Consider the following 22,981-nt stretch of genomic DNA (forward strand, 5'->3'; position numbering starts at 1 on the left):
CAGGTTACATACGCTTCAGGTTACAGACTCCACTAACCCAGAAATAGTGCTTCAGGTTAAGAACTTTGCTTCAGGATGAGAACAGAAATCGTGCTCCGGCGGCAGTGTGAGGCCCCATTAGCTAAAGTGGTGCTTCAGGTTAAGAACAGTTTCAGGTTAAGAACGGACCTCCGGAATGAATTAAGTACTTAACCCGAGGTACCACTGTACTTGAAGGAGCATCTCCACCCCCCTCGTCCAGCCCGGACTCTGAGATCCAGCTCCAAGGGCCTTCTGGCGGTTCCCTCACTGTGAGAAGTGAAGTTACAGGGAACTAGACAGAGGGCCTTCTTGGTAGTGACGCCCTCCCTGTGGAACGCCCTGCCATCAGATGTCAAGGAAATAAACAACTATCTGACTTTTAGAAGACATCTGAAGACAGTTCAGAGAGGGTTTTAATGTTTGATGTTGTATTTTGTTTTAATCTGTTGGAAGCCTCCTTGAGTATTATTATTATTATTATTATTAATCCTCACATAAACCCTGAGATAGTTTAGGCAGAGAGAGAGAGAGAGACTGGGCCATGAGTTTCATGGCTGAGAGGGGATTTGAACCTGGATCTCCTTGTTTAGCGCACTAAACTCTACACCATGTTTATAAGATGGGAGGTGAGATAGGTGTGGCAGCTACCAGCTGCTACTTCTGGATACCTTCCTCCCCTGCTTACAGTACATAGGAACTTGCCTTACACCAGGGATGAGGAAACGGTGGCCCTCCAGATGCTGGGCTATAACTCCCATCATCCCTGACCATGATCCATCCTGGCAGGGGCTCATGGGAATTGGAGTCCAACAATATCTGGCGGGCCGCAGGATCCTTGCAGAGTCACACCGTTCTTCCATCTGGCATATTCCTTTCTATTGTGACCGGTGACTAATATGCACAGGTGAGATAATCTGTTTTTAGTCCATTGAGCTTTATGAAAATGAGGATTGGTTCCCTTTTTACTGTAGTATCCCGTGTCCATGTTTTACATCATGAGGGGAGCTGATGGGAGTGGCTATAGTATACTGTAGATGGAGTCTTCCTTCCCCCTTCTATTATCCCCAAAGCTTGGTGTTTCTGAAAAAATCAGAGTAAATCTTCCAAAGCACCTGCTTTTCTTGATATGTAGGACAGGAGAGGTAGTATCTGTTGGTGCCTTGGACTCAGCCCAATCAATGTAGTAGGTAACCATCATTGTGAGTGTATATGCTTCAAAACTCCTGCAGCAGCCACCTGCTATCTTCTGCCCACATCAGTGCACTAGCAGCACCCTTGCGGGTCAGGTGTCAGACTCTGTCCCACAAACACCTGATTTTTTTGTGTCCATGTTATAGCTGATTGCTTTTGAATGCCTTTCCATGTGCAAATGCTGTTGTCAGATTGTGCTGTTGGGTGGGAATATTGTACACCTGACATTTGAGCTGCCAAGGTAAAACACAAGCAAGGCAGGTCATATTGGGGAATTTTCAACTCCAAACTTATAACCAGTTTTGTCTGTTTATAATCTTTTAACAGTTTTGTGTGCCAGTCTTGCAAATCTGTATTTAAACCATAGAAGGATATGGACCGACATATTCCTGTGCATCCGCTACCTGAGGAAATACGAAAGGTATGCTACAGTGAGCAAACTTGGCAGCTTTTGCTTTCTGGTATATTTTATTTATTTTATTTGTCTGCAGTTTGTTGTCATGTCCATAACAGAACTCTTGCCATAGTTCCGTCCTGTCTGTTGCTGCTCGATATATATTAATATTTGCACATGCTTGCTGCCTCTTGGAGTTGTGTGCCTGGGATTTTTAAAGAAATTATATTGTGCAAATAAACCCATGAACACCCCCCCCCAAAAAAAATTGACAGTTGGAGAAAAAAGGAACCTTGAGATGGGAGGGTTTGTAAAGCAGCCAGATTTAGCTTCTGCCAACTAAAAGCTATTTGGAAATGAAAGGGTTTGGTTTGATAACGAAGGAGGAAGACTAGAAAGTTGGCCAGGCAGCAGGATGATATGGGTCTTATGTCCTCTGAATTACAGAAAGGTTTTTTTCTCTTTAATGAGTCACAGGTTTCAACAGGGGCTCAGCTCCATTGGGAAAGAAAAAATGCTTTATATGTGTTGTTTATGCATTCTAACACTGTGATACCAGATGGTGCTGTGGAGTTCCATTTTTGCTAACCTGATTTCTCATGCAAATTTTGCAACTTCTTTGATGTGTCTAGAATCCAGCCCATGAGAATTTAAAAAGTATACCATAAATAGTACCAGATCATTGAATGCAGTGCAGACTGTGCTCTTTTAGGATTGCTGCTTTCCCGATTGTGCAAAATATGACTAATACACCATTAGAAGAGAAGAATCTTGCTTTAGAGAGATATAAATATTTTCTTCCTCATGTTTAAAATACTCAAAAGTGACTGACATGTAATAGCAGCATAGGGAATGATTTTGTCTTTCTCTCTCAACCCATTCCCTCAATAGCAAACTTCTGTGCACTTAAAGAGATTCCATTTGACAGCCTTTTTCCACATGCCCAGTAATGTGTGATGCACATGCATTGCTGAACATGGAGGAGGGACTGGCGCAAAAGATCCAGAGATCAAAAGTATAAATTCTCTAGAGCAATAGAATAAAAATAATTATAAATTGGTGAAAGAACAACAGTAGACGCACAAAAATCACTTACTAATTAAAATATATAGAATGCATTTCTGTGAAGACCTGCACGTGATACGTATATGGCTTTTCTTACTAGTATACATTCATAAGCCATACTGTTTGGAGAAGATGTTAAGAAATAAAGTCATATTTGTAATGGCATGCTGTTTGTGCCATGTCAAATTAAGAAGCACTATTTATGTTGGTTTTGAAGCCCTTAGTAGCTGTACAGTGGTGCCCCGCAAGACGAACGCCTCGCAAGACGGAAAACCCGCTAGACGAAAGGGTTTTCCGTTTTGGAGACGCTTCGCAAAACGAATTTCCCTATGGGCTTGCTTCGCAAGACGCAAATGTCTTGCGAGTTCCTGCGGGTTTTCCCCCCCTTTCCCCCCCTTTTCCTAAGCTGCTAAGCCGCTTATCAGCTGATCCGCTGATAAGCCGCTTAACAGCTGGCCGCTAAACCGCTAATAGCGCTAATCTGCTAAGCTGTCAATGGGCTTGCTTCGCAAGACAAAAAAACCGCTATACGAAGAGCCTCACGGAACGGATTAATTTCGTCTTACGAGGCACCACTGTATAACAAGAACTGCAGATAGAAGTTGTTAATGAGGCAGCATTTTGCAATTATTCCAGGGCAGTGACAAAAATGACCAAAATCACCAAAAAATAAAAAATGGAAATTGAGTGAAACCTGAATATGTTAGTTATAGAAGAATTCCTTTGTTTCAGTTCAGTTTTTAAATGTAAATCATGCAATGAGATAAAGTACTCTGTGCAAGCCAGTGTTTTTGGAAAGATAATTGACTGTATTTCAACAGAAATTGTAGTGTTTTCATATAGTTGTTTTTGAACAAATACCAAATAATTAAAAATGACACTTGGTTTCCCCTTTTAAGCCCTGACAGAGAGAAGCCAAATTACCATTTTATCATGCCTACTAGAGACTGATACTTAGGAGGGATTGAACGAGAGTAGGACAGGACTTTGAAGTACAGTAATTTTGCAAAATAGATGAAAAGGGGCTGAGGAGTAAGAAATAAAGAAAAATAACAGTAGCCTGGAAAGTGAGGACACTTTGATTTACCGTATTTTCCGTCCCATAGGACGCTCCGTCCCATAGGACGCACCTACTTTTTTGGGGGGGAAATAAAGGAATTTTTTCCCCCTTTATTTTCCCCCCAAAACCAGGTCGGGGAACAGTGGGATGGCGGTGCTGCGCCTCCCTGCTGTCCCCCGAGCTTGTGGGGCTGGCCGAATGTCTGCCTGGTGCGAGGGGCGCTCTGCTTCAGGGCGCCCCACGCGCCCCCCGGTGTGCAAGGCTTGCCAACACCAGCGCGAAGCACGGGGCGTTCTCCGAAGGGCCCCCCGTGCTCCGCGCTGCAGGCTGCCGCCCACAAGCCTTGCGCTCCCGGGGGGAGATCCCCTGGGTGTGCAAGGCTTGCTGACACCTGCGTGGAGCACGGGGCGTCCTCCGGAGGGCGCCCCGTGCTCCGCGCTGCAGGCTGCCGCATGCAAGCCTTGCACTCCTGGTGGGAGATCCCCGGGGTGCGCAAGGCTTGCGGACACCTGCGCGGTCCTCCGAAGGGCGCCCCGTGCTCCGTGCTGCCGGCTGCCGCCCGCAAGCCTTGCGCGCCCGGGGGAACTCCCCCCGGCATGCAAGGCTTGCGGATAGCTTCCTGGAGCCTGGAGAGCGAGAGATGTCGGTGCGCACCGACGCCTCTCGCTCTCCAGGCTTCAGCGAAAGCCTGCATTCGCCCCATAGGACGCACACACATTTCCCCTTCATTTTTGGAGGGGGAAAAGTGCGTCCTATAGGGCGAAAAATACGGTATATTGATTTTATATCAAGTTTTTTAATGCTTCCCATTGCTGGATTCTCTGCAGCCATTTCAAGAAAACATTATATATCTAAGGGCTTCATTCAATGGTTTAGCATTAATGAACAAACATGCAGGTTCCTATGGAGAAGATCACAGCCGCTTTGCTCCACCTCTGGTCTTGTTACTGTGGTGCTTCTGTGAACTGTTTTAGCATTATGCCCAACCCAGGCCTGTGATTCATCTTATTCCAGTCAAAATACAAGCCATGATCTGTCTGGGAGCCTGCTTGTTTGCACGAAGCTCTGTTAGTATGTACCCACAAACTGGGTAACTGTATCTGCTTGCACTGTCTAATAACAGTATTCAGTGATAATGTTCTTGATGTGTAACTTATCTATTTCATTGTATTGGTAATACAGTCATGTCTAAGCCTGTGATCCTATACCTTTTGGATAAATCCCAGTGGGATTCACTTCTGACATGGGTATCATATATGATCGCACTGCACATTTTTCAGCAGCCTTATTAAACAGGAATTATAATTCTGAAAGTTAAAATGAAAAGGCTTTACATGTAAATATTTTGCAACTATCTTTCAGTATGAGCTGCCTTTAAATATGACTATGGACACCAGAGTACACATTTTAAAAACAGATGTGGGGATGGGAACAGGATACAGTGGCACATGAGAGATTTGTGTAATGCATAATGTGTCACAAGCCTGTTGGCATTTCATTTATTTAAATGCAAGATTGAAGAAATAATACTTTCATTATTAAAGAGGGATTAGTATTCCAGTTTTCTGCCATATATAATAATTCTTAATTGAACAAGGGAGATTTGTTCAAGCTTCCACTCATAGATTCCCTTGCTGGAAGAGGATCTGCATGTGCATTCAGAAAACATTTACTACCTGTTGTTAGATCAGGGACTGCACTTGCAGAGTTCTGAGCAGGTAATTGGTCCTATTAAACCTGACAGCACAAATTACCTGGAGGGGCAGGAGGGTCTTTCATAATGCATTGCGGGGAGTGGAATAAGAGCTATACTAAAATTGTGAGTCATAGAATTGTAGCGTTGGAAGGGATCCAAAGGGTCATCTAGGCCAACCTCCTGCAATGCAGGAATCTCAGCTAGATCATAAGTGACAGATAGCTTTTCAGCCTCTGCTTGAAAACCTCCAAGGTCTCATGGGAGTCTGTTCCACTGTCAAACAGCTCTTGCTGTCAGAAAGTTCTTCCTGATGTTTAGTTGGAATCTCCTTTCTTGTAACTTGAAGCCACTGTTCGTGTTCTTGCCTCCGGAGCAGGAGAAAACCCTTGATCATCTTGGTCACCCTCCTCTGCACATAATCCAGTTTGTCAATATCCTCCTTAAATTGTAGCACCCAGAACTGGACATAGTGTAGTCTGGCCAAGGCAGAATAAGACAGGACTATGACTTCCCTTCAGCTGAACACTATATTTCTGCTGATACAACCTAGAATAGCATTAGCGACGTTTTTGTGCATGTGCTGCTGCTGCATCACACTGTTGGCTCATGTTAAGCTTATGTTCTACTTACTAAGACCCCATGATCCTTTTCATATGTAGTACAGGCAGTGCGGTACTTTGCTACAAGTACTGATTCCTTTAACCTTTTAAACAACGTTTACTCCTGTGTTTCTGTGTGAAGTAGTGCCAGTTCCAGGGGGCCCTTGGGCAAGATAGCTGATCCTCCACTCACGCTGTACCCATCTCCTTCTCCTCACCACTGTTGCTATATCCATTTGCTTCCATCTCCCCACCTCGGGCCAAATCCTCACCAACCTCCAGAGAAAGAGAAAGGGAGATGTTAAGTTGTGCTGTGGTCACTGCTGCTTCTCATTCTTTTCTCTGCTTGCTTGGCGAAGACAGGTGAACAGGCAGCAACAGGAAGATGAGGAACATCATCAGAGCCAGGAGTCTCCAGGGATTGAAATCAGGCCCCCTACTGGGGCTTGATGAGCCTTGGCAGGTCTCCACGATGCTGACCTCTGACTCAATCCCTGGTTTGAAGCAATGTCTATAAGGAAGTAAACTTCTGTATATAACACAGTTACAGTTATCTCCATTTACCCAAAGGGATGGATTCTTGGTTGGAATGCAATATTGAGCTTGTTTCTCTGAGTGCTTTCAATTAGTACTGGGGTAGGGAACCTACAGCCCACAGACATGGCGTGGCGTAGAAAGGAAGAGAGAGATGGGATGGCAGAGAGGTTTAGAAAGAGCGATGAAATCCTGAAAGGCAGCAAACTTCCTGCCTCTCTTGATTTATCATCAGCCCTTCGTGGGCCAAAGGTTCCACAGCCTTGATTTTGTACATCATTACTTGGTGCCAATAGAAGAAGAACTTAAGAAGAGTCCAGCATCCTTTTCTCACAATGGCCAATCAGTCTAAGGGAACCCTGCAAGTAAATTCCTTTGCTTTCTCAAAACTCTCCTGGTTTTTAATGGACAACCCTTAGCATTTTTTGTTCCACGTCCTTCTGTCCCCAGGTCCCTCCCCACCTTAACTCAGCATTCTAGCCTAATGGATCCTCCATGGGCAGGGCAACATATTCCTGAATGGTGGGGATATGCAAATAAAAGGCTTAAAAACACACACACACACACACACACACACACACACACCTGGTGTCATATTATCCCAGCCTCCTCTATATTCCCATTATGTGCAACATAACAAATTGGAATTGTTGCTGTATAATGTGCAATCTGGACAAGATTAGGTTCCTTTGTCACTTCAGAAATCATAGGCACAGACCTGACAGATGCGGCTCAAATGCATGTTAAGTTGTGATCAAATTGATCCATTATGTTGCTTATGCTTAAAATGTATTATTGGCACTTTTAATCATACTTTAATCAAAGAGCAGTTAAGTTACTTGTGCTTCAAGCATGTATATGGAGAACTAAAATCTTGACAAGTGTCAGAGTGAGTCCCAAGATGCCCACCCCCTGCCCACGCACCCCCATGAGAGATTAGGGATATACAGTGAAAGGTACAATCAAGCTCTTGAAGAGCAAGGAAGATGAGCCTGTGATGATTCTCAACTAAACACAACCCAGTTTCGTTAGCAATGCTAAAAGCATCTTGTTCATTTTAGGAACTATAATGTAATTAACACTTCTGTGACATTTCCAGATAGACCGCAAGCAGGATCCCCCTCCCTCCCTCTCCACTCCCCTCTCATACTGGAAACATGAAGTGGAATGTCTAAAACTGTTTATTTTGAAAGACAGAAGCAGTGATGCTGCAAGAAATCACAATGTTCTTTTTGGGATAACAGTCCCTCCCTTCCCTTCACATTACAGCTCAGTTTGTCCCCTTTCAATAAGTAATTTAAGTACTTTGGAACCTTATGGTATTTATTCTGAATAACAGTTTCATATTTCCAAGCACAGGTTGTAACTGCCAGGAAAAACAGAATTAATTTTTCATTTCCTTCAGAGCCACTGTAGCTATGATCAGGCTTCACAAGGCAAAAAGAAGAATTAGGGTAAATAAAGGCTGGCATAGTAGTCCTGGAGCCAACATCTCAGACGCATAGTTTTATCAAAGAATAGTTAAAATGCATAGCGCTGAGGTATGGCATTGGAATGCTTAATTTGGTTATGGCTTGTCTCATAATTACATCTTATTAGTGTTCATTGTTTTGACTGCTGCAAAGCTTGACTGTCTTTTCTTCCCTTTTGCTTACATTTGAATCTCTTTTTCCCTCCCCCTTCTTCACAGGAAGCTTTCTTATCAGATAACAGTCATTCCTCTTCTCTCAAAGGCTTTGAGTGGAATATAAAATTAAAATAATTGTAGTATAGTCAAAGTGTTTCTTCATTCATGGAAATATGAGGAGTTATATATGCTGTGGGGTGGTTTGTTTGTTTTTTGGTTTTTTGGTTTTTTTTTGACAATCTATTTGATAATTTGATGACAGGTCCTGTCCCAACATGGTTTTGGGTAAATAATCATGCAATTACTTAATTACTTCAGCATTATAAATGCTTTACTGGTTTGTGTGGTGATTTAGGCTGCATACATATTGCCAATTCCCTTTGGTGACCATTGGTGATCTCAGAAGAGAATGTCATTCAACTTGCATTGCTTGATAGGAGGCCTCTTTAGGTTGCTCCTTGCTTCTGCTTGCCCCATTCATTATGTTTCCCTTCCATGTCCCTTTGCTCATCTGATGACTAGCCTCCCCTATTTGTCTCAAATTGCCATTTCTTCCACTACTACATATTGCTCTATCCTACCCTTCAGAACCCTAAACTGCCTTCGCTGACTGGGTTTGCAGAGTTGCTGGAGGTTATTGTAATGGCTGCATGACATTACATATGATCACTCAATGTTTAGAGGCCACATGCTTCTAAGTACAAGATACTGGGGGCAAGCAAATGAGAAAGCTATCACTGCCATGCTTTTCTTGTGAGCTGCCTACCTGTGTTGGTCTAATCTTGCAATACAGTTGTTATGTTCCCTTCAAGAACATTGTTTAAGCTAAAGTCTGGTGCTGGTGTTTGTATGATTGTCTCCACAATAGCAAGGTTTCTTAGGTGGTTAAAAAGTAACATGGTCCGGTGGCCTGTGCACATGCAGGAGGGATTCATGCTGTATCATATTTTTATTTTGGGGTGGTCCTCCAGGTGGGGAATTTGTTTGGGGGGGTGTAGGGAGGACATCACCAGACCTGTTACCAGGACTAGCTTCTGAGTGCTGAGAACTTTTGTTACATCTGTACCAGATTCTAATGCCAAATTATAATTTGGCAGATTCTGGTAGCTTTAAAATTCAAATGTTTTCAATAAGGGAACCCCAGGAGCACAGATAGAAATGTGTGTGCTCACATGGAAGTTCTGTGGTTCTTGTCCTCTTTTCTCAAGGTAAAATTTTGCATGTCGTTAAGTAATCCTACATGCTTGAGTAATGTTGTTTCAGTACTTCTGTTTGTGCACATACACATAAGCAGGAGTAATTAAATTGGGTTGTGATTTGCAGGGGAGAATTATTGAACTGAAAGTGTAAGGGGAACAAAGTTATGCTGCAGGGCTTATAATTTTTTTTTTGTTTGTAAGAAACTCAGCTTCACCCAAATAAGTAATTGTGTGCTGAAATACATCCTGTGTCGATGATTAATAATCCCACACCTGCCAGATTTCATAGTTTCTGTGTGACTCATAAGTGACACGTGCAGTGTATCACATGATGCTCTCTATGAACACTACCCTAATCATGGTTTTGGTGGACCGCAGATGTGGTTTTGTCAGGCAAGAGATGATAATTCATTTGTCTGAAGTGCTCCAAAGGAGTCAATAACTCAGTATCTTGATTTTATTTATTTTTTTTAAAAAAAAGAACAAAAGAGAGCACAAGTAGAAAGAATGCTGTTGCTTGCAGTCTTCCTGTAGGCATCTGGTTGGCCACTATGAAAACAGGATGCTGAACTAGATGAACCTTTGGTCTGATCCAGCAGGGCTCTTCTTACGAGAAATGCTTCCTCCCCTTGTTAGGTTATGTGGAGACCTGATGGAGACCTTTCGCAACTTTCAGTATCTTTTAACCAGGGGTTGGAGATATGGCGCTGCCCCAGTAGCCTGAGCGCAACCATGTTCTATTTTTCTGTTGTCATCTCCCGCTGGTTGCAGCAACTAACAGATGGCAAAGGCAGAGTTGGAAGACTGGAACACAGCAACCCCCGACAGAAGACACTGTTCCCACTGTAGAAATGGCTTCTCTGTCTCTACAGTAATTCTGTTCAGAAGCAACACCCACCTACATGTTGCTACAGCTAGCAGGAAAAGGGAACAGGAGAGCCTCCCCAGATAGAAATTCCCACTCGCAGGGGCTCAGATGATCTTTGTTATTTACAAGTAGCAAGACTCTTCTTCTTTTTGGTCAGATCTTAATCTCTGTTTTGCTCCTTCATTGGCTAATATAGCAAACAGTTTAATTGATGGGAGAAACAGCTGTGATTTCTTGTTCTGCTGCCCCCTAGACTTTTTTTTAATGCTACTATATCCAGTTGGGAAAGGGATGTAGCTCACTGCTAGAGCACATCCTTTGAATGCAGAAAATCCCAGGATAGCTCAGTTGGTTAGAGTATAGTGCTGATAATGCCGAGGCTGCAGGTTCGATCCCTGTATGGGACAGCTGCATATTCCTGCATCCTCAGGGTCCCTTCCAACTCTACAATTCTATGATTCTATGGACTCAGCTAAACAGCTGCAAATATAACGTTTTAAGTGCACTATACAAATGTGACACTAGATGGTGATGATGAGCTTATGGCAAATCAATACATTTTTCAAAACGCTAAAAAAAAAAGCATTTTCGCAGCGTTTTTTATAGGTGTCTAGATTCCACCTATGACTCCAGTCAGAGATTCCAGAAAGTCATTGCTCGTCAAAGTAAACAAATGAGGCTTGATGTTCCAGTGGCCTAACTCAGCTTTGTATGTGATTTGCTACTTCACTTCATTTAATCCATTCTCTAAATATATTGCTTACCATTTCCCTTCTAGATGTCCCGGGAAGAGACAGTGTGTAAATATTGCGGAGTCAGCTATTTGATCCTCCATGAGTTTAAGCTGCTGGAAGAGAAAGTAAAAGCAATGGAAGTGAAGGTGAAGTTTTATGAAGGCAGCATAGAACGGGAGAAAACACTTCAAGAGAAACTACAGCAGCTAAATCAAGATTTTGAACAGTGTGCAGCAGCTAGCAAATCAAAAAGAGAAAGGTTGGAATGTGCTATTCGTCTTTGTTTTTTAAAAAGTAACATACTCATTAATGTCATTCAAGGAAAAGCAAACTTTGGCTGTCTTGCCAGACCCAGCTTGCATCCCGATGAATTCATGTTCATTAAACCATAGTTTGACTGATTCTTTAGAGGTCAGTGTCTGTTCCTTGAATTGTTTAGTACCAGTCAGTAACGTCATGGTAGGAAAGTTATTTTAAAGTCTGGTGTCATCAGAAGTGAAACTCCAGTTTAATAATTTTCTTAGCAACCTAAAGGTTTGCCCTGTTGTGAAAAAGACAGGTGAGAATATGATTTTGCCCTTCCAGCTGTAACATGGGAAATTTGAACTCAGTCATGGGTTGCTTTGTGAATCAAGAGTCAACATAGACAAGAGTTTCCCCACTTCCTTTTTGATATAAACGCCCCCTTTCCCTCCCTTGTCGGCTTTAACCATGGTTTAGTGTTACATCTGCACTAACACCAACGATGGTAACCGCTTACCAGGGTTGCAGTCTTCACCAGAACTTGAAGCTAGGGTTGAAATAGATTTGCAAACTCAGAGGAGTTGGTTAATGTTAAGCATTTGATGTAATTCCAAACTATGAGTCTCCAGAAGGAGAGAAGGGAATTGTATGAGAGAGGTGATGAGGGAGGGGGGGAAAGCAGTGCATGTCATATGGACTAGCTTCTGAGTTCTAAACCATGTTACACAGAAACATAGAAAGCTGGTTTGCAGGCAGCCATTGTCGCATCTACATTGAACACTAATGTCATTTGGCCCATACTGGTAACTTTAGGCTACAAATCCTAATACAGATAACACACCTGGCTGAAACAGAAATACCCCTGTACTTGTTTAATTGTATTGAAATGCGAAAGTTTTATCACTCACAATACTGGCCTCTAAAAATCTTTTTGTGGCACCAGATAGACTAGGTATGACATGAGCAATCGCAGCAAATAATAATAATAATACCTAGCATTTGAATTGGAATGTTGGAAGCACTTCATACATTATCTTAGTAAAACAGTTCTGTAAGGTAGGATAATAATGATTATGAATGATTCCTTAGAATGGCTTTCTATTCTAGATTTGCAGTGGCTTGTGTTTCCTGTTACAGGTGGTTGTTTCTTTGTTTTTCTGCCACTCACCTCTACTTCCACATCTATTAAGATGGTTCTTGGCATCATAATCTTGAAAAATGACAGCATCAGAAAGCCTTATTAGAGGAAACAAGGGTGGGATTGGGTAAATGTGCAGGGCCAGGATCCATTGTATGATAACTAAGGCAGGAACAACAGGACATCAAAACTCAGAGGGGAAAAGGTTAAAAAGAATAGGTTTGAGGCCTGGGTGGACATTTGAGGAAGTGCCTTGTGTACAAAAGATAAGGGGCTATTGATCTTTTCACTTGAATGCACTGCATTCGGAGCCCAGGTGTTGCCAGACAATTGAGCTGTGGACTTTTCTCCAATTTACAAAGGAAGAGTGCAAAGGTCCTTGAGGCAAGAAACACCTGAAGCAGGGGCGGAGGGGATCTCATTGGGTAATAAGGCTTGCTAATCACCCGGGAACTCCTGTTTGAACGCCTCAGCATTAACTGATTTGGCCTTGTTGGTCTATGAAGTTTGGTAAGCTGGTTTCATGTTGATTGAATGGAATATGTGTTTACATTATTCTAAAGTTGCTAGCTGTAGAGCTATGATCTAGCAGGGCCCAGCCGGATATAGGAGTGCTATCTTTGTGAAGTGTGAATCTGGATTTGTACCCCTTCTTCATATATTTGAATGACATTTGATGAATGTGTGACCTCTGACTTGGATACCCTCAGTGTGACTCATTCTCAGAAAAGGCTTGCAGATAGCGCAGCTGGAGGTTTTTTATCAAGCACGCAGGATCCTGTAGGCTGTGTTATCTGTTTCAGCAGGTCATACCATGTGGGAAATAGAAATAGTTCTGATTGTTTTGAAAGTACATTTTTGGAAACACAGCTATTCTCCTAAAACTAGTGTTTCACAAAGCATGGATGTCTCTTTACTCTTTCGAGCTAATACGCAAACTTGCTAGTCAGCAGACAGCTCAGGTTTCTTGCATGGGAACATGCTTCTCAATATAGTTATTTAGTCAGGGGTAGATGTTATTCTATAATTGGATTCTATCACATTTGAACTGTTATCCGTGTAAAAATCTCCATTATCTTTTGACAATGTGGACTTTAGTTTAGGAAAATTGATGCTGCGTTAAATCTGTTGTTCTTTAAGGTGCCAAAGGTTTGTTGCTTTTGCTGCAGCAGACTAATATAGCTATCCCTCTTGAGTGCTCTTTATTTGTAATTTACAAATTACTGATATTTCTGTCCTACAAACTCCTGTGTATAATTTTAATATGTAATCTGAAAGCTGTCACTTGTGTTCCATACCAAGATATAACCTAGTGCCAGAAGCATGAGAAATGTCATTGTTTTCCTTTTCAATGTATTGTTTTAAATTTAGCCGACTGAGCTTTATCTGACCCATATCTTTGTCAATGTGCTTATCGGCATGTATGTCCTCCCTGAAGGAGGAAATGTTGTGTCTGACAACCCTAGACTGTGAGACTGTGCTATTCTTTTCCAGTGGTTTGCACTACGGTGAGAGAAAACTTGCTGCTACAGTGGTACCTCTGGTTACATCCTTAATTCGTTCCGGAGGCCCGTTCTTAACCTGAAACTGTTCTTAACCTGAGGTACCACTTTAGCTAATGGGGCCTCACACTGCAGCTGCACCACCGGCGTGCGATTTCTGTTCTCATCCTGAGGTAAAGTTCTTAACCCGAGGTACTACTTCCGGGTTAGTGGAGTCTGTAACCCGAAGTGTTTGTAATCTGAGGTACCACTGTAGTCCAAAGCCAATTCCAGACACAAGAAACTTAATACGTTCCTTGTTTTGAACAACTGCTAAGCAAAACTCAAAGTCACTTAAACTCTAGAAAGAAACGGGCTAACCTAGCACAAGATGGCTTGCACACAGACAGGAAAATTACAAAGCTCAGAGCCAAACACATTTGTGATTCTGAGAAGGTGATAATTGTGTAAAAGAAATCCTTATGTCACCGAAAAACCTGATAAGATACAACAGTAACCCTGATTAAACAGTATTGTTCTTCTAGGCACTGTATTTTAGTGTTTGCATATATTAATAAATCAATGCCTCCCAAAATATTATTGAAGGAATTGCTTTGTGTTGAATAAGATTATATCAATACAAATCACAGTTTCAGATGACTGACAAATGACAATTCGGAATTCTACTTATTTTGCACATCAAATATCTGTATACTTGCTAATCTAAGACGAATCTTATTTATTTTAAAACTATCGCCAGCTTTCCAGCTTTCAATTTCTCCACTGATTGTGTATGCATGTGAAGAAGTCAAGTTTGCCATTGCCTGTGATATACAATACATAGGCCTGGCCAATTAGCTCTGTGCACCCAGGGCAGCTTTAGGGTGTGTTTCTGGAAGATAATAATAATAATAATAATAATAATAATAATAATAATAATAAATTTTATTTATATCCCGCCCTCCCCAGCCGAAGCCGGGCTCAGGGCGGCTAACAACAATCAACAATCAAACAATCAGATATTCACACATTCTAAAAATATTACATTATAAAAATCAATTAAAATCAAATTAATGGCAACTAATTAAGCAAGATTCTAAGCAGGTTGCCAGAGGAGGGAGTCAGGCTGCGCCCTGACCAAAGGCCTGGTGGAACAACTCTGTCTTGCAGGCCCTGCGGAAGGATGTCAGGTCCCGCAGGGCCCTAGTCTCTTGTGACAGAGCGTTCCACCAGATTGGAGCCGCAGCCGAGAAGGCCCTGGCTCTAGTTGAGGCCCATGCTGCAGGGAAATCAACCCATCAAATCAAGATCAGCCCATGCTGCAGGGAAATCAACTTTTGAAACTGTCATTGCATAGGAATGCTGTTCAAAAGCAGGAGGTGTTGGGGAGAGAAATCCTGCCAGCCTAGGCTTCTCTACAGATGGTTCCCCAACTACACTTCTCATCTACCTTCGGAAGCAAGCCTCCAGTTTCTTTATGTGTGCAAATACAAGTCTGTGTATGAAATTGAAAATGAATGTGGCCGCTAAGGTCCCCTAGCAAGATTTTATGGTGTTTGCTAACCATTTACACAGCCTTGAGGAAGGACCCGTCATTTTTTCCTGGATTAGATGCCTGCTGACCTCTTTTCTCCTGCCTTCTATTTTCCTTATCAGCACTGGTTCTCAAGATATCTCGCTTTGTGCCAATTTATCTTGTGTTTAGCAGATGACCATATGCTGGCTGTGATAGCAAGATGTTCAGTTTCACAGTTTATGTGAACTGTGCAAGTGCAGAGGAGATCAGCATGTTCTTAGTTGTTATTCCCCCCCCCCCCCCATTTAGTGCCCAGAGTTAATTATCCATGGAGCATAGTATGCTTTTCATGGTTTCATGTGCTAAAAATTAGGAAAGTGACAAAGAGTTTTCTTTCTCCAGTTTGACTTTTTGATGTGGGAAACACAGTCAGGAGGGCATGGTTTTGTTGCACATTTGAACCAAAAAAATTATAACCAACCTTTGTCATTAAAGCACTGTGCTTTCCCTTGACACCAAGAGGCACTGTTGAAATTGTCATGACTTACCAGTATTTTATACTCTCATAGAGTCAAATAAATATATTGCTGAGAAAAGCAGGCAGGTCTTCAAGAAAATGAAGTAGTCTCACCTGTTATGAACAGGCCTGTGAGGGGAGCATATCATGACTCAGCAGCTGACCATATGTTTACATGCAGGAGGTCTCATGTTTAATCCTAGGTTTCTCTCCAGTTAAAAACATCTCAGACTAATGGACCAGAGGTGGTCTGTCTCAATATTCAGCAACTGCAGCTTCATAGAAGTTTGAGGAGTCTGACTTTCTTCCTCAGAAGCCTAAGAAACAAAAAACTCTTCTGGAAGGTACTTGATTTAGGTCTTCACAGCAAAACAACCAGAAGTCCTGCAGCACCTTAAAGGCTTGTTTTATTTAAAGCAGTGGTTCTCAAACTTTATTCTCTGGGCCACACTTTCAGGGGAAAAATTTGCTTGCACCACACCAAATTTCTTATTTTTAAGAAATACATTGGAAAACAAAAAGATCTCAACTAGGATTGTCCTCAGTATCACTTGATGCTCCTGCTCTCATTTTGAAAAGATCTATCCATATTGTGCAAAATAATAATAAGTATACTATACTATACTATACTATACTATACTATACTATACTATACTATACTATACTATACTATACTATACTGAAATGTTTAAATGTTTCTTTGATTGTCTTTGACTCTTCCTGCCACACTTGCCATCATCCCCTGTCACACCTTTTGAGAACCACTGATTTAAAGCATTTTTACCCTGTTCTTCAGCTGCAAAGGCTCCCAGTTTGACTTACAAAGATTAAAAATAGGACAGTTCTCAGGCTTACAATACTTTGAACAATAACAGCATAAGACAAACAGGGATTGGGAGGAAGGAGAGGGGAAAGCAAACACAGGCACTAGTTTTCAGTTACAAAGTTCTGATGATGAGCAGCTGGAAAGGAAACAGTTCAAGGAAAGGAGAAAGAGGCCAAAGTTGGTGGCTTATCAGCTGAGTTTATAGAGTGGGCCTTCTTCCCCTCCCTCCCTCCCTCCCTCCCTCCTGCCTGCAGCCTGACTTAATGGCTGCTGCCAGGTGATAACTGAGGGAGTGGAAAAGCCAGCTGAAGCTGGCTTCTCAGCAGAGCCTATGGAGTGGCCCTGCTTCCCTTAACTGTAACCCAACAGTCTATTTAATGGCACAAGCTTTTGTGGACTAGAGTTGCCTTGTAAGCTGCATGATTAGTCTTAAGACAGGAGTCAGCAAACTTTTTTCAGCAGGGGGCTGGTCCACTGTCCCTCGAACCTTGTGGGGGGGCAGACTATAATTTTTTGTGGGGGGGCGGAGAAAAAATTAGCTAATTCCTATGCCCCACAAATAACTCAGAGATGCATTTTAAATAAAACTACACATTCTACTCATGTAAAAACATGCTGATGCCCGGACTGTCCCCAGGCTGGATTTATAAGGCGATTGGGCCAGATCTGGCCCCCGGGCCTTAGTTTGGCTACTCATGATGTGGGCAACCTAAGGCCCGGGGGCCAGATCCAGCCCAATCATTTTCTAAATCCGGCCCGCAGATGGTCTGGGAATCAACATGTTTTTACATGAGTAGAATATGTCCTTTTATTTAAAATGCACCTCTGGGTTATTTGTGGGGCCTGCCTGGTGTTTTTACATGAGTAGAATGTGTGCTTTTATTTAAAATACACCTCTGAGTAATTTGTTGGGCACAGGAATTCATTCATTCCCCCCCCCCAAAAAAACATAGACTGACCCCCCACAAGGTCTGAGGGACAGTGGACCGGCCCCCTGCTGAAAAAGTTTGCTGACCCCTGGTCTAAGATGTTACAGAATATTAAACCAGTACAGTATCATCCAAACTTAAGCCATGTTTGTCTTTCACTGAAGGAAGGCAACTTGCAAACGGAAAGTGAAGGAAACTTCCTTCACTTCCCCGGACACTAAGCTTGGGAGAGTGTCTGCTACTTTGCCCTTATTCTTACCCCATTGCAAATGATTTCTCCCAAGGTTGCAAGGCCACCTGTCATGTACGATCTAGTTGAGATTCCTGCATTGCAGGGGGTTTGACTAGATGACCCTTGGAGTCCCTTCCAACTCTGCAATTCTGTATGTTTCCCTGAAATTTTTTTTTGGGGGGAGGGGTTCCAGTTCTAGTCTACACCACACTGCCTCTTGGAAATTCAACTATGCCTTGAGAACAGCCACTATCATGTAAACCTCATGTTCTTTTTTTCTCAATCACACTGGGGGATCCTCAAAGAGGTGTGTTCCTACTTGGGAGAAGGAATGGACCAGCCAACTTCAGAAGTGCTGATCTAAAAATAATTGATTGTACTCACTTCTTTATTGCACACCCAGTAAGAATTATGTCATGTACAATTTTCAGCAAAACTGGGAGAGCTGGCTGTTCTTTTCAAGGCATTCCCGGGAGATATTTATCACCCAATCCTGGGAATCAGACAAAAAAATTGCTCTTTTTTTGGCAAAAGAAAACATGACGAAGTTGTTGGTGGTTCATTTTCCTGTTTATTTTTCAAAAGGGAGACGGGATGTAATTTATGGGTATCAAATGTTAGCCTGAATCGTTGCAGTAAAATGCAGATGAATAGAATTACTTTATAAGGAACAATAAGCTCAGTTCAAGAAGTGTCACTGCAAGTTTTATTAGCTTAAGCAATTCAGTTTTCAAAAGCTACCAGTCTCTGGTGTTGCTAAAGGCCTCTGTTGGCAAGGAATTGCTGGTGTGCATATTAATGGTGTAACCCTATACTTCCCTATTATATTTTATATTGCCTTGAATAAAGATTAGATGCCTGTGTTTCATTTCAAAAAATTTCAGTATGTTTGATTAAAATGTCCAAGGAGAAGGACATTCAGTTCTGCCTTTAATAATGTTTAACGCCTTATTCACAGCATCCTGCAAACATCGGTCATTTTCATCAAAAGCCTGTTAAATTTTGGGGAGAACTCTCCAGCGAGTGCAAGTCTTCAGTGTACAGACTGTATGTGTTTTATTAAACTAATGTCTTAATCCCATCCTTCTTCCAAAGACCCCAGGTCAGCATACATTATACAGTGGTACTTAATTCGTTCCAGAGGTCTATACTTAACCTGAAACTGTTCTTAACCTGAAGCACCACTTTAGCTAATGGGGCCTCCTGCTGCCGCCATGCCACCGGAGCCCGATTTCTATTCTCATCCTGAAGCAAAGTTCTTCAGGGTGGGAGAGTGCTAGAGTTCTGTCTAGTCAAGTTGAGTGGGATCAATTCCAATCTGTTACCTCCGAGGATGTGGACAGGCTGCTTGGACGAGTGAAACCAACCACCTGTCTCATGGATCCTTGCCCATCCTGGCTTATAAAAGCTAGCCGGGAAGGACTGGGCGATGGGCTTCGTGGGGTGGTGAATGCTTCCCTCCGTGAGGGAGCCTTCCCAGACCCACTGAAAGAGGCGGTTATTAAACCGCTTCTTAAAAAACCATCTTTAGATGCGGCCACGATGGCCAACTATCGCCCAGTCTCAAATCTTCCATTCTTGGGCAAGGTGATTGAGCGAGTGGTTGCCGAACAACTCCAGGCACGCCTGGAAGAAGCGGACCATTTGGATCTCTTCCAGTCGGGATTCAGGCCTCATCATGGGACTGAAACTGCCTTGGTCGCACTGGTTGATGATCTCTGGCGGGCTAGGGACAAAGGTGAGAGCTGTTTCCTAGTTCTGCTGGATCTCTCAGCGGCATTTGATACCATCGACCATAACATCCTTCTGGACCGTCTTGAGGGGCTGGGAGCTGGGGGCACTGTCATACAGTGGTTCCGCTCCTTCCTCCTGGGCCGTGTTCAGAAAGTGGTGGTGGGGGATGAGTGTTCAGACCCCTGGGCTCTCACTTGTGGGGTGCCTCAGGGTTCTGTCCTCTCCCCCATGCTTTTCAACATTTACATGCAGCCGCTGGGAGAGATCATCAGGAGGTTTGGGCTGGGTGTTCATCAGTATGCGGATGATACCCAGCTCTACCTCTCTTTTAAATCAGAACCAGTGAAGGCAGTGATGGTCCTGTGTGAGTGTCTGGAGGCGGTTGGAGGATGGATGGCGGCTAACAGATTGAGGTTGAATCCTGACAAGACAGAAGTACTGTTTTTGGGGGACAGGAGGCGGGCAGGTGTGGAGGATTCCCTGGTCCTGAATGGGGTAACTGTGCCCCTGAAGGACCAGGTGCGCAGCCTGGGAGTCATTTTGGACTCACAGCTGTCCATGGAAGCACAGGTCAAATCTGTGTCCAGGGCAGCTGTTTACCAGCTCCATCTGGTACGTAGGCTGAGACCCTATCTGCCTGCGGACTGTCTTGCCAGAGTGGTGCATGCTCTGGTTATCTCCTGCTTGGACTACTGCAATGCACTCTACGTGGGGCTACCTTTGAAGGTGACTCGGAAACTACAACTAATCCAGAATGCGGCAGCTAGACTGGTGACTGGGAGCGGCCGCTGAGACCATATAACACCGGTCTTGAAAGACCTACATTGGCTCCCAGTATGTTTCCGAGCACAATTCAAAGTGTTGGTGCTGACCTTTAAAGCCCTAAACGGCCTCGGTCCAGTATACCTGAAGGAGCGTCTCCACCCCCATCATTCTGCCCGGACGCTGAGGTCCAGCGCCGAGGGCCTTCTGGCGGTTCCCTCATTGCGAGAAGCCAAGTTACAGGGAACCAGGCAGAGGGCCTTCTCGGTAGTGGCACCCGCCCTGTGGAACGCCCTTCCAGCAGATGTCAAAGTGATAAACAACTACCTGACATTCAGAAGACATCTTAAGGCAGCCCTGTTCAGGGAAGTTTTTAACGTGTAATATTTTACTGTATTTTTGGTTTTTATGACAAAAAATTCCTTCCAGTAGCACCTTAAAGACCAACTAAGTTAGTTCTAGGTATGAGCTTTCGTGTGCATGCACACTTCTTCAGTTTTTATGTAAGCCGCCCAGAGTGGCTGGGGAGGCCCAGCCAGATGGGCGGGGTATAAATAAATAAATAAATAATAATAATAATTAACCTGAAGCACTATTTCTGGGTTAGCGGAGTCTGTAACCTGAAGCGTATGTAACCTGAAGCATATGTAACCTGAGGTACCACTGTACACATCCCTGTCAACAACCCTGTGTGTCAGGTTAGGTAGACAGAATGACTGGTCCAAGATCACTGCGAGCTTCATCATGGGATCCAGGTTTCTCCAGTGGTGGTCTGACTCTCCTAACCACTACCATGCTGGCTCCATACTGTTCTCATTGGCCATTCTGTTTTTTTGAAGTGAAATCTTTTTGGGGTCCAGTCAAGTGGTCAAGGTCAGGCTACTGAAAAATAACATAGGGGCTTCTCCATATTTTGGAGATGCATGAGTACACAGAAATGCATACATTTGTGAATTAAATCGTACTAAATCCTACTTGGAGTAGACCTACTGAAATTAATGGACATGATGACATTAGCTCTGTTTATTTCATTGAGGCTGCTCTGAGTAGAGCTTCGTGGGATGCAACCCCATGACTTCTAGCCTGTTAGAGTATGGTGCTTATAATGCCAGTGTTACAGGTTTGATCCCTGTGTGGGACAGCTACATATTTTTTTTTTTTTTTAAATAATTTTTATTGGGTTTTTACATTTTATAACAACAGACACACACACAAAGGCAAAGACAAACAAACACACAAATACAATTACATACCCTAAGTTTCTTTACCCACTTTCATTGACTTCCCCCCACCCCCTCCTCTTACATCCCAATTCCAAAATTAATTCAGCAAGTTCTTACCTAACCTCTTAAAGATATTCACATTGCTTTTAAAAATTAAAATCTTTTGTTTATCTGTATTCAACTATCCAATTCTCTTATAATCATTAACTTCTTTTTTTTTTAAGGTCGATCTAACTTCCCCTTCACAAATTTTCCCTTTATTATATTAATTATAGGTCACATTGACCAAGTAAAACAAAACATAACATTTTATAATTCTATTCTCTCCCCCCCCTGCCCCGGTTTCTGTCCCTTCCTAGACAAATGTCCAGAAAACAAACAAAAAATATTTCTAGCCCGGATTCCTCACGTCCGAGGCGTCTGATTCTCTGTCAGTCCCTCTCTGCCAGCTATATTGGTAGTCCTCTTTGATGGTCCTAAGACCCCGAAGGAGTTCAGTCAGAGTCAGATCATATTTTCTTTCATTCAGAATGTTGAAGAGTGTTTGCTGCGAAAGACCATCTAGTTTTCCATACTCAAGAGAAAAGTCCCAATCATATTGCTTTGTTCTTTCTAGTTTTAATATTCCAAGTACTCCAGGGGCTTCTCTCTTCTTCTTTCTCATCTTTCGCAGGTCTGTAATCCAGAGGTCTTCTTGCTCATACTCTAACGCTGCAGATTTCTGGTTGATATTTTCCACTTGTAGTGTCTGAACTCCTTCTTTTTTCTCTGTCAATTCCAAAGGCATCTCTTCCTGCTCAGCTGCAGAATTTTTATCGTACATCTCCTTTGTGCATTCAGCAGAGTTGTTTGTTTCAGGATTCAAGGTCATAAAAACTTTACTCAGAGCCATACTCTGCTCCTGCAGGATTCCCACGAGAAAAAACATTTTTTCTATCTCCGCCAGTAATTTTCCCTCTGCAGCCATTGTAATGTCACTAATTCCCCCTAGGGGGCTTTCAGTTATTTAGTAGTCCTTTTCCAATAATCTGTTACTTTGTTATTATCAATACTTTGTTTCCAATCGCCTCAGTCCAAATGTATCAGCTTTAATTCCAAGAGTTATTAAATAGCAAAATTCTTTACTTTGTCCGCCCGTTTGACAGCTTCTTTGACAGCTGTCAAACTCCTTTCACTTCTTCCTCCGGGACCCAAATAGGACACTCCCGGGTTTTTTGGGGGGGATACACACAAAGTTCCAAATTCCCTTTCTCTCCAGCACAAAAATCTTGTTCTATCAAATTTGTGAGAAACTTTTAAATCATCAAAACAGTATTCATTCCGCCTTAATTCTCCGTTCCTTGCTTTGAAACGTCTATAAGTAGAGGGGGTGCGGACTTCCCTTTAACACAT

At 42.8% G+C, this 22,981-nt stretch overlaps 1 protein-coding gene across 10 annotated transcripts in view; it reads left to right on the forward strand.

Moving 5' to 3' along the window:
* The window catches only part of LEKR1 (leucine, glutamate and lysine rich 1), a 70,286-nt gene that overhangs the window by 671 nt on the left and 46,634 nt on the right, over window positions 1-22,981 (forward strand). The window contains exons 2-5 of one of the 10 annotated variants that reach the window (XM_081862439.1): window positions 1,154-1,208; window positions 1,540-1,633; window positions 7,966-8,101; window positions 11,033-11,247. In XM_081862439.1, the coding sequence (XP_081718565.1) occupies window positions 8,087-8,101; window positions 11,033-11,247 (230 nt within the window). In that variant the 5' untranslated portion in view covers window positions 1,154-1,208; window positions 1,540-1,633; window positions 7,966-8,086. Of the gene's footprint in view, window positions 1-1,153; window positions 1,221-1,539; window positions 1,634-7,965; window positions 8,102-11,032; window positions 11,248-11,913; window positions 12,880-22,981 lie in introns of those variants that run through there. The other 9 variants (XM_081862436.1, XM_081862434.1, XM_081862438.1 and 6 more) reach the window with 9 other exon arrangements.

Source organism: Podarcis erhardii (genome assembly GCF_964252035.2).
Source record: "Podarcis erhardii genome assembly, chromosome: 5".
Taxonomy (NCBI): Eukaryota; Metazoa; Chordata; class Lepidosauria; order Squamata; family Lacertidae; genus Podarcis; species Podarcis erhardii.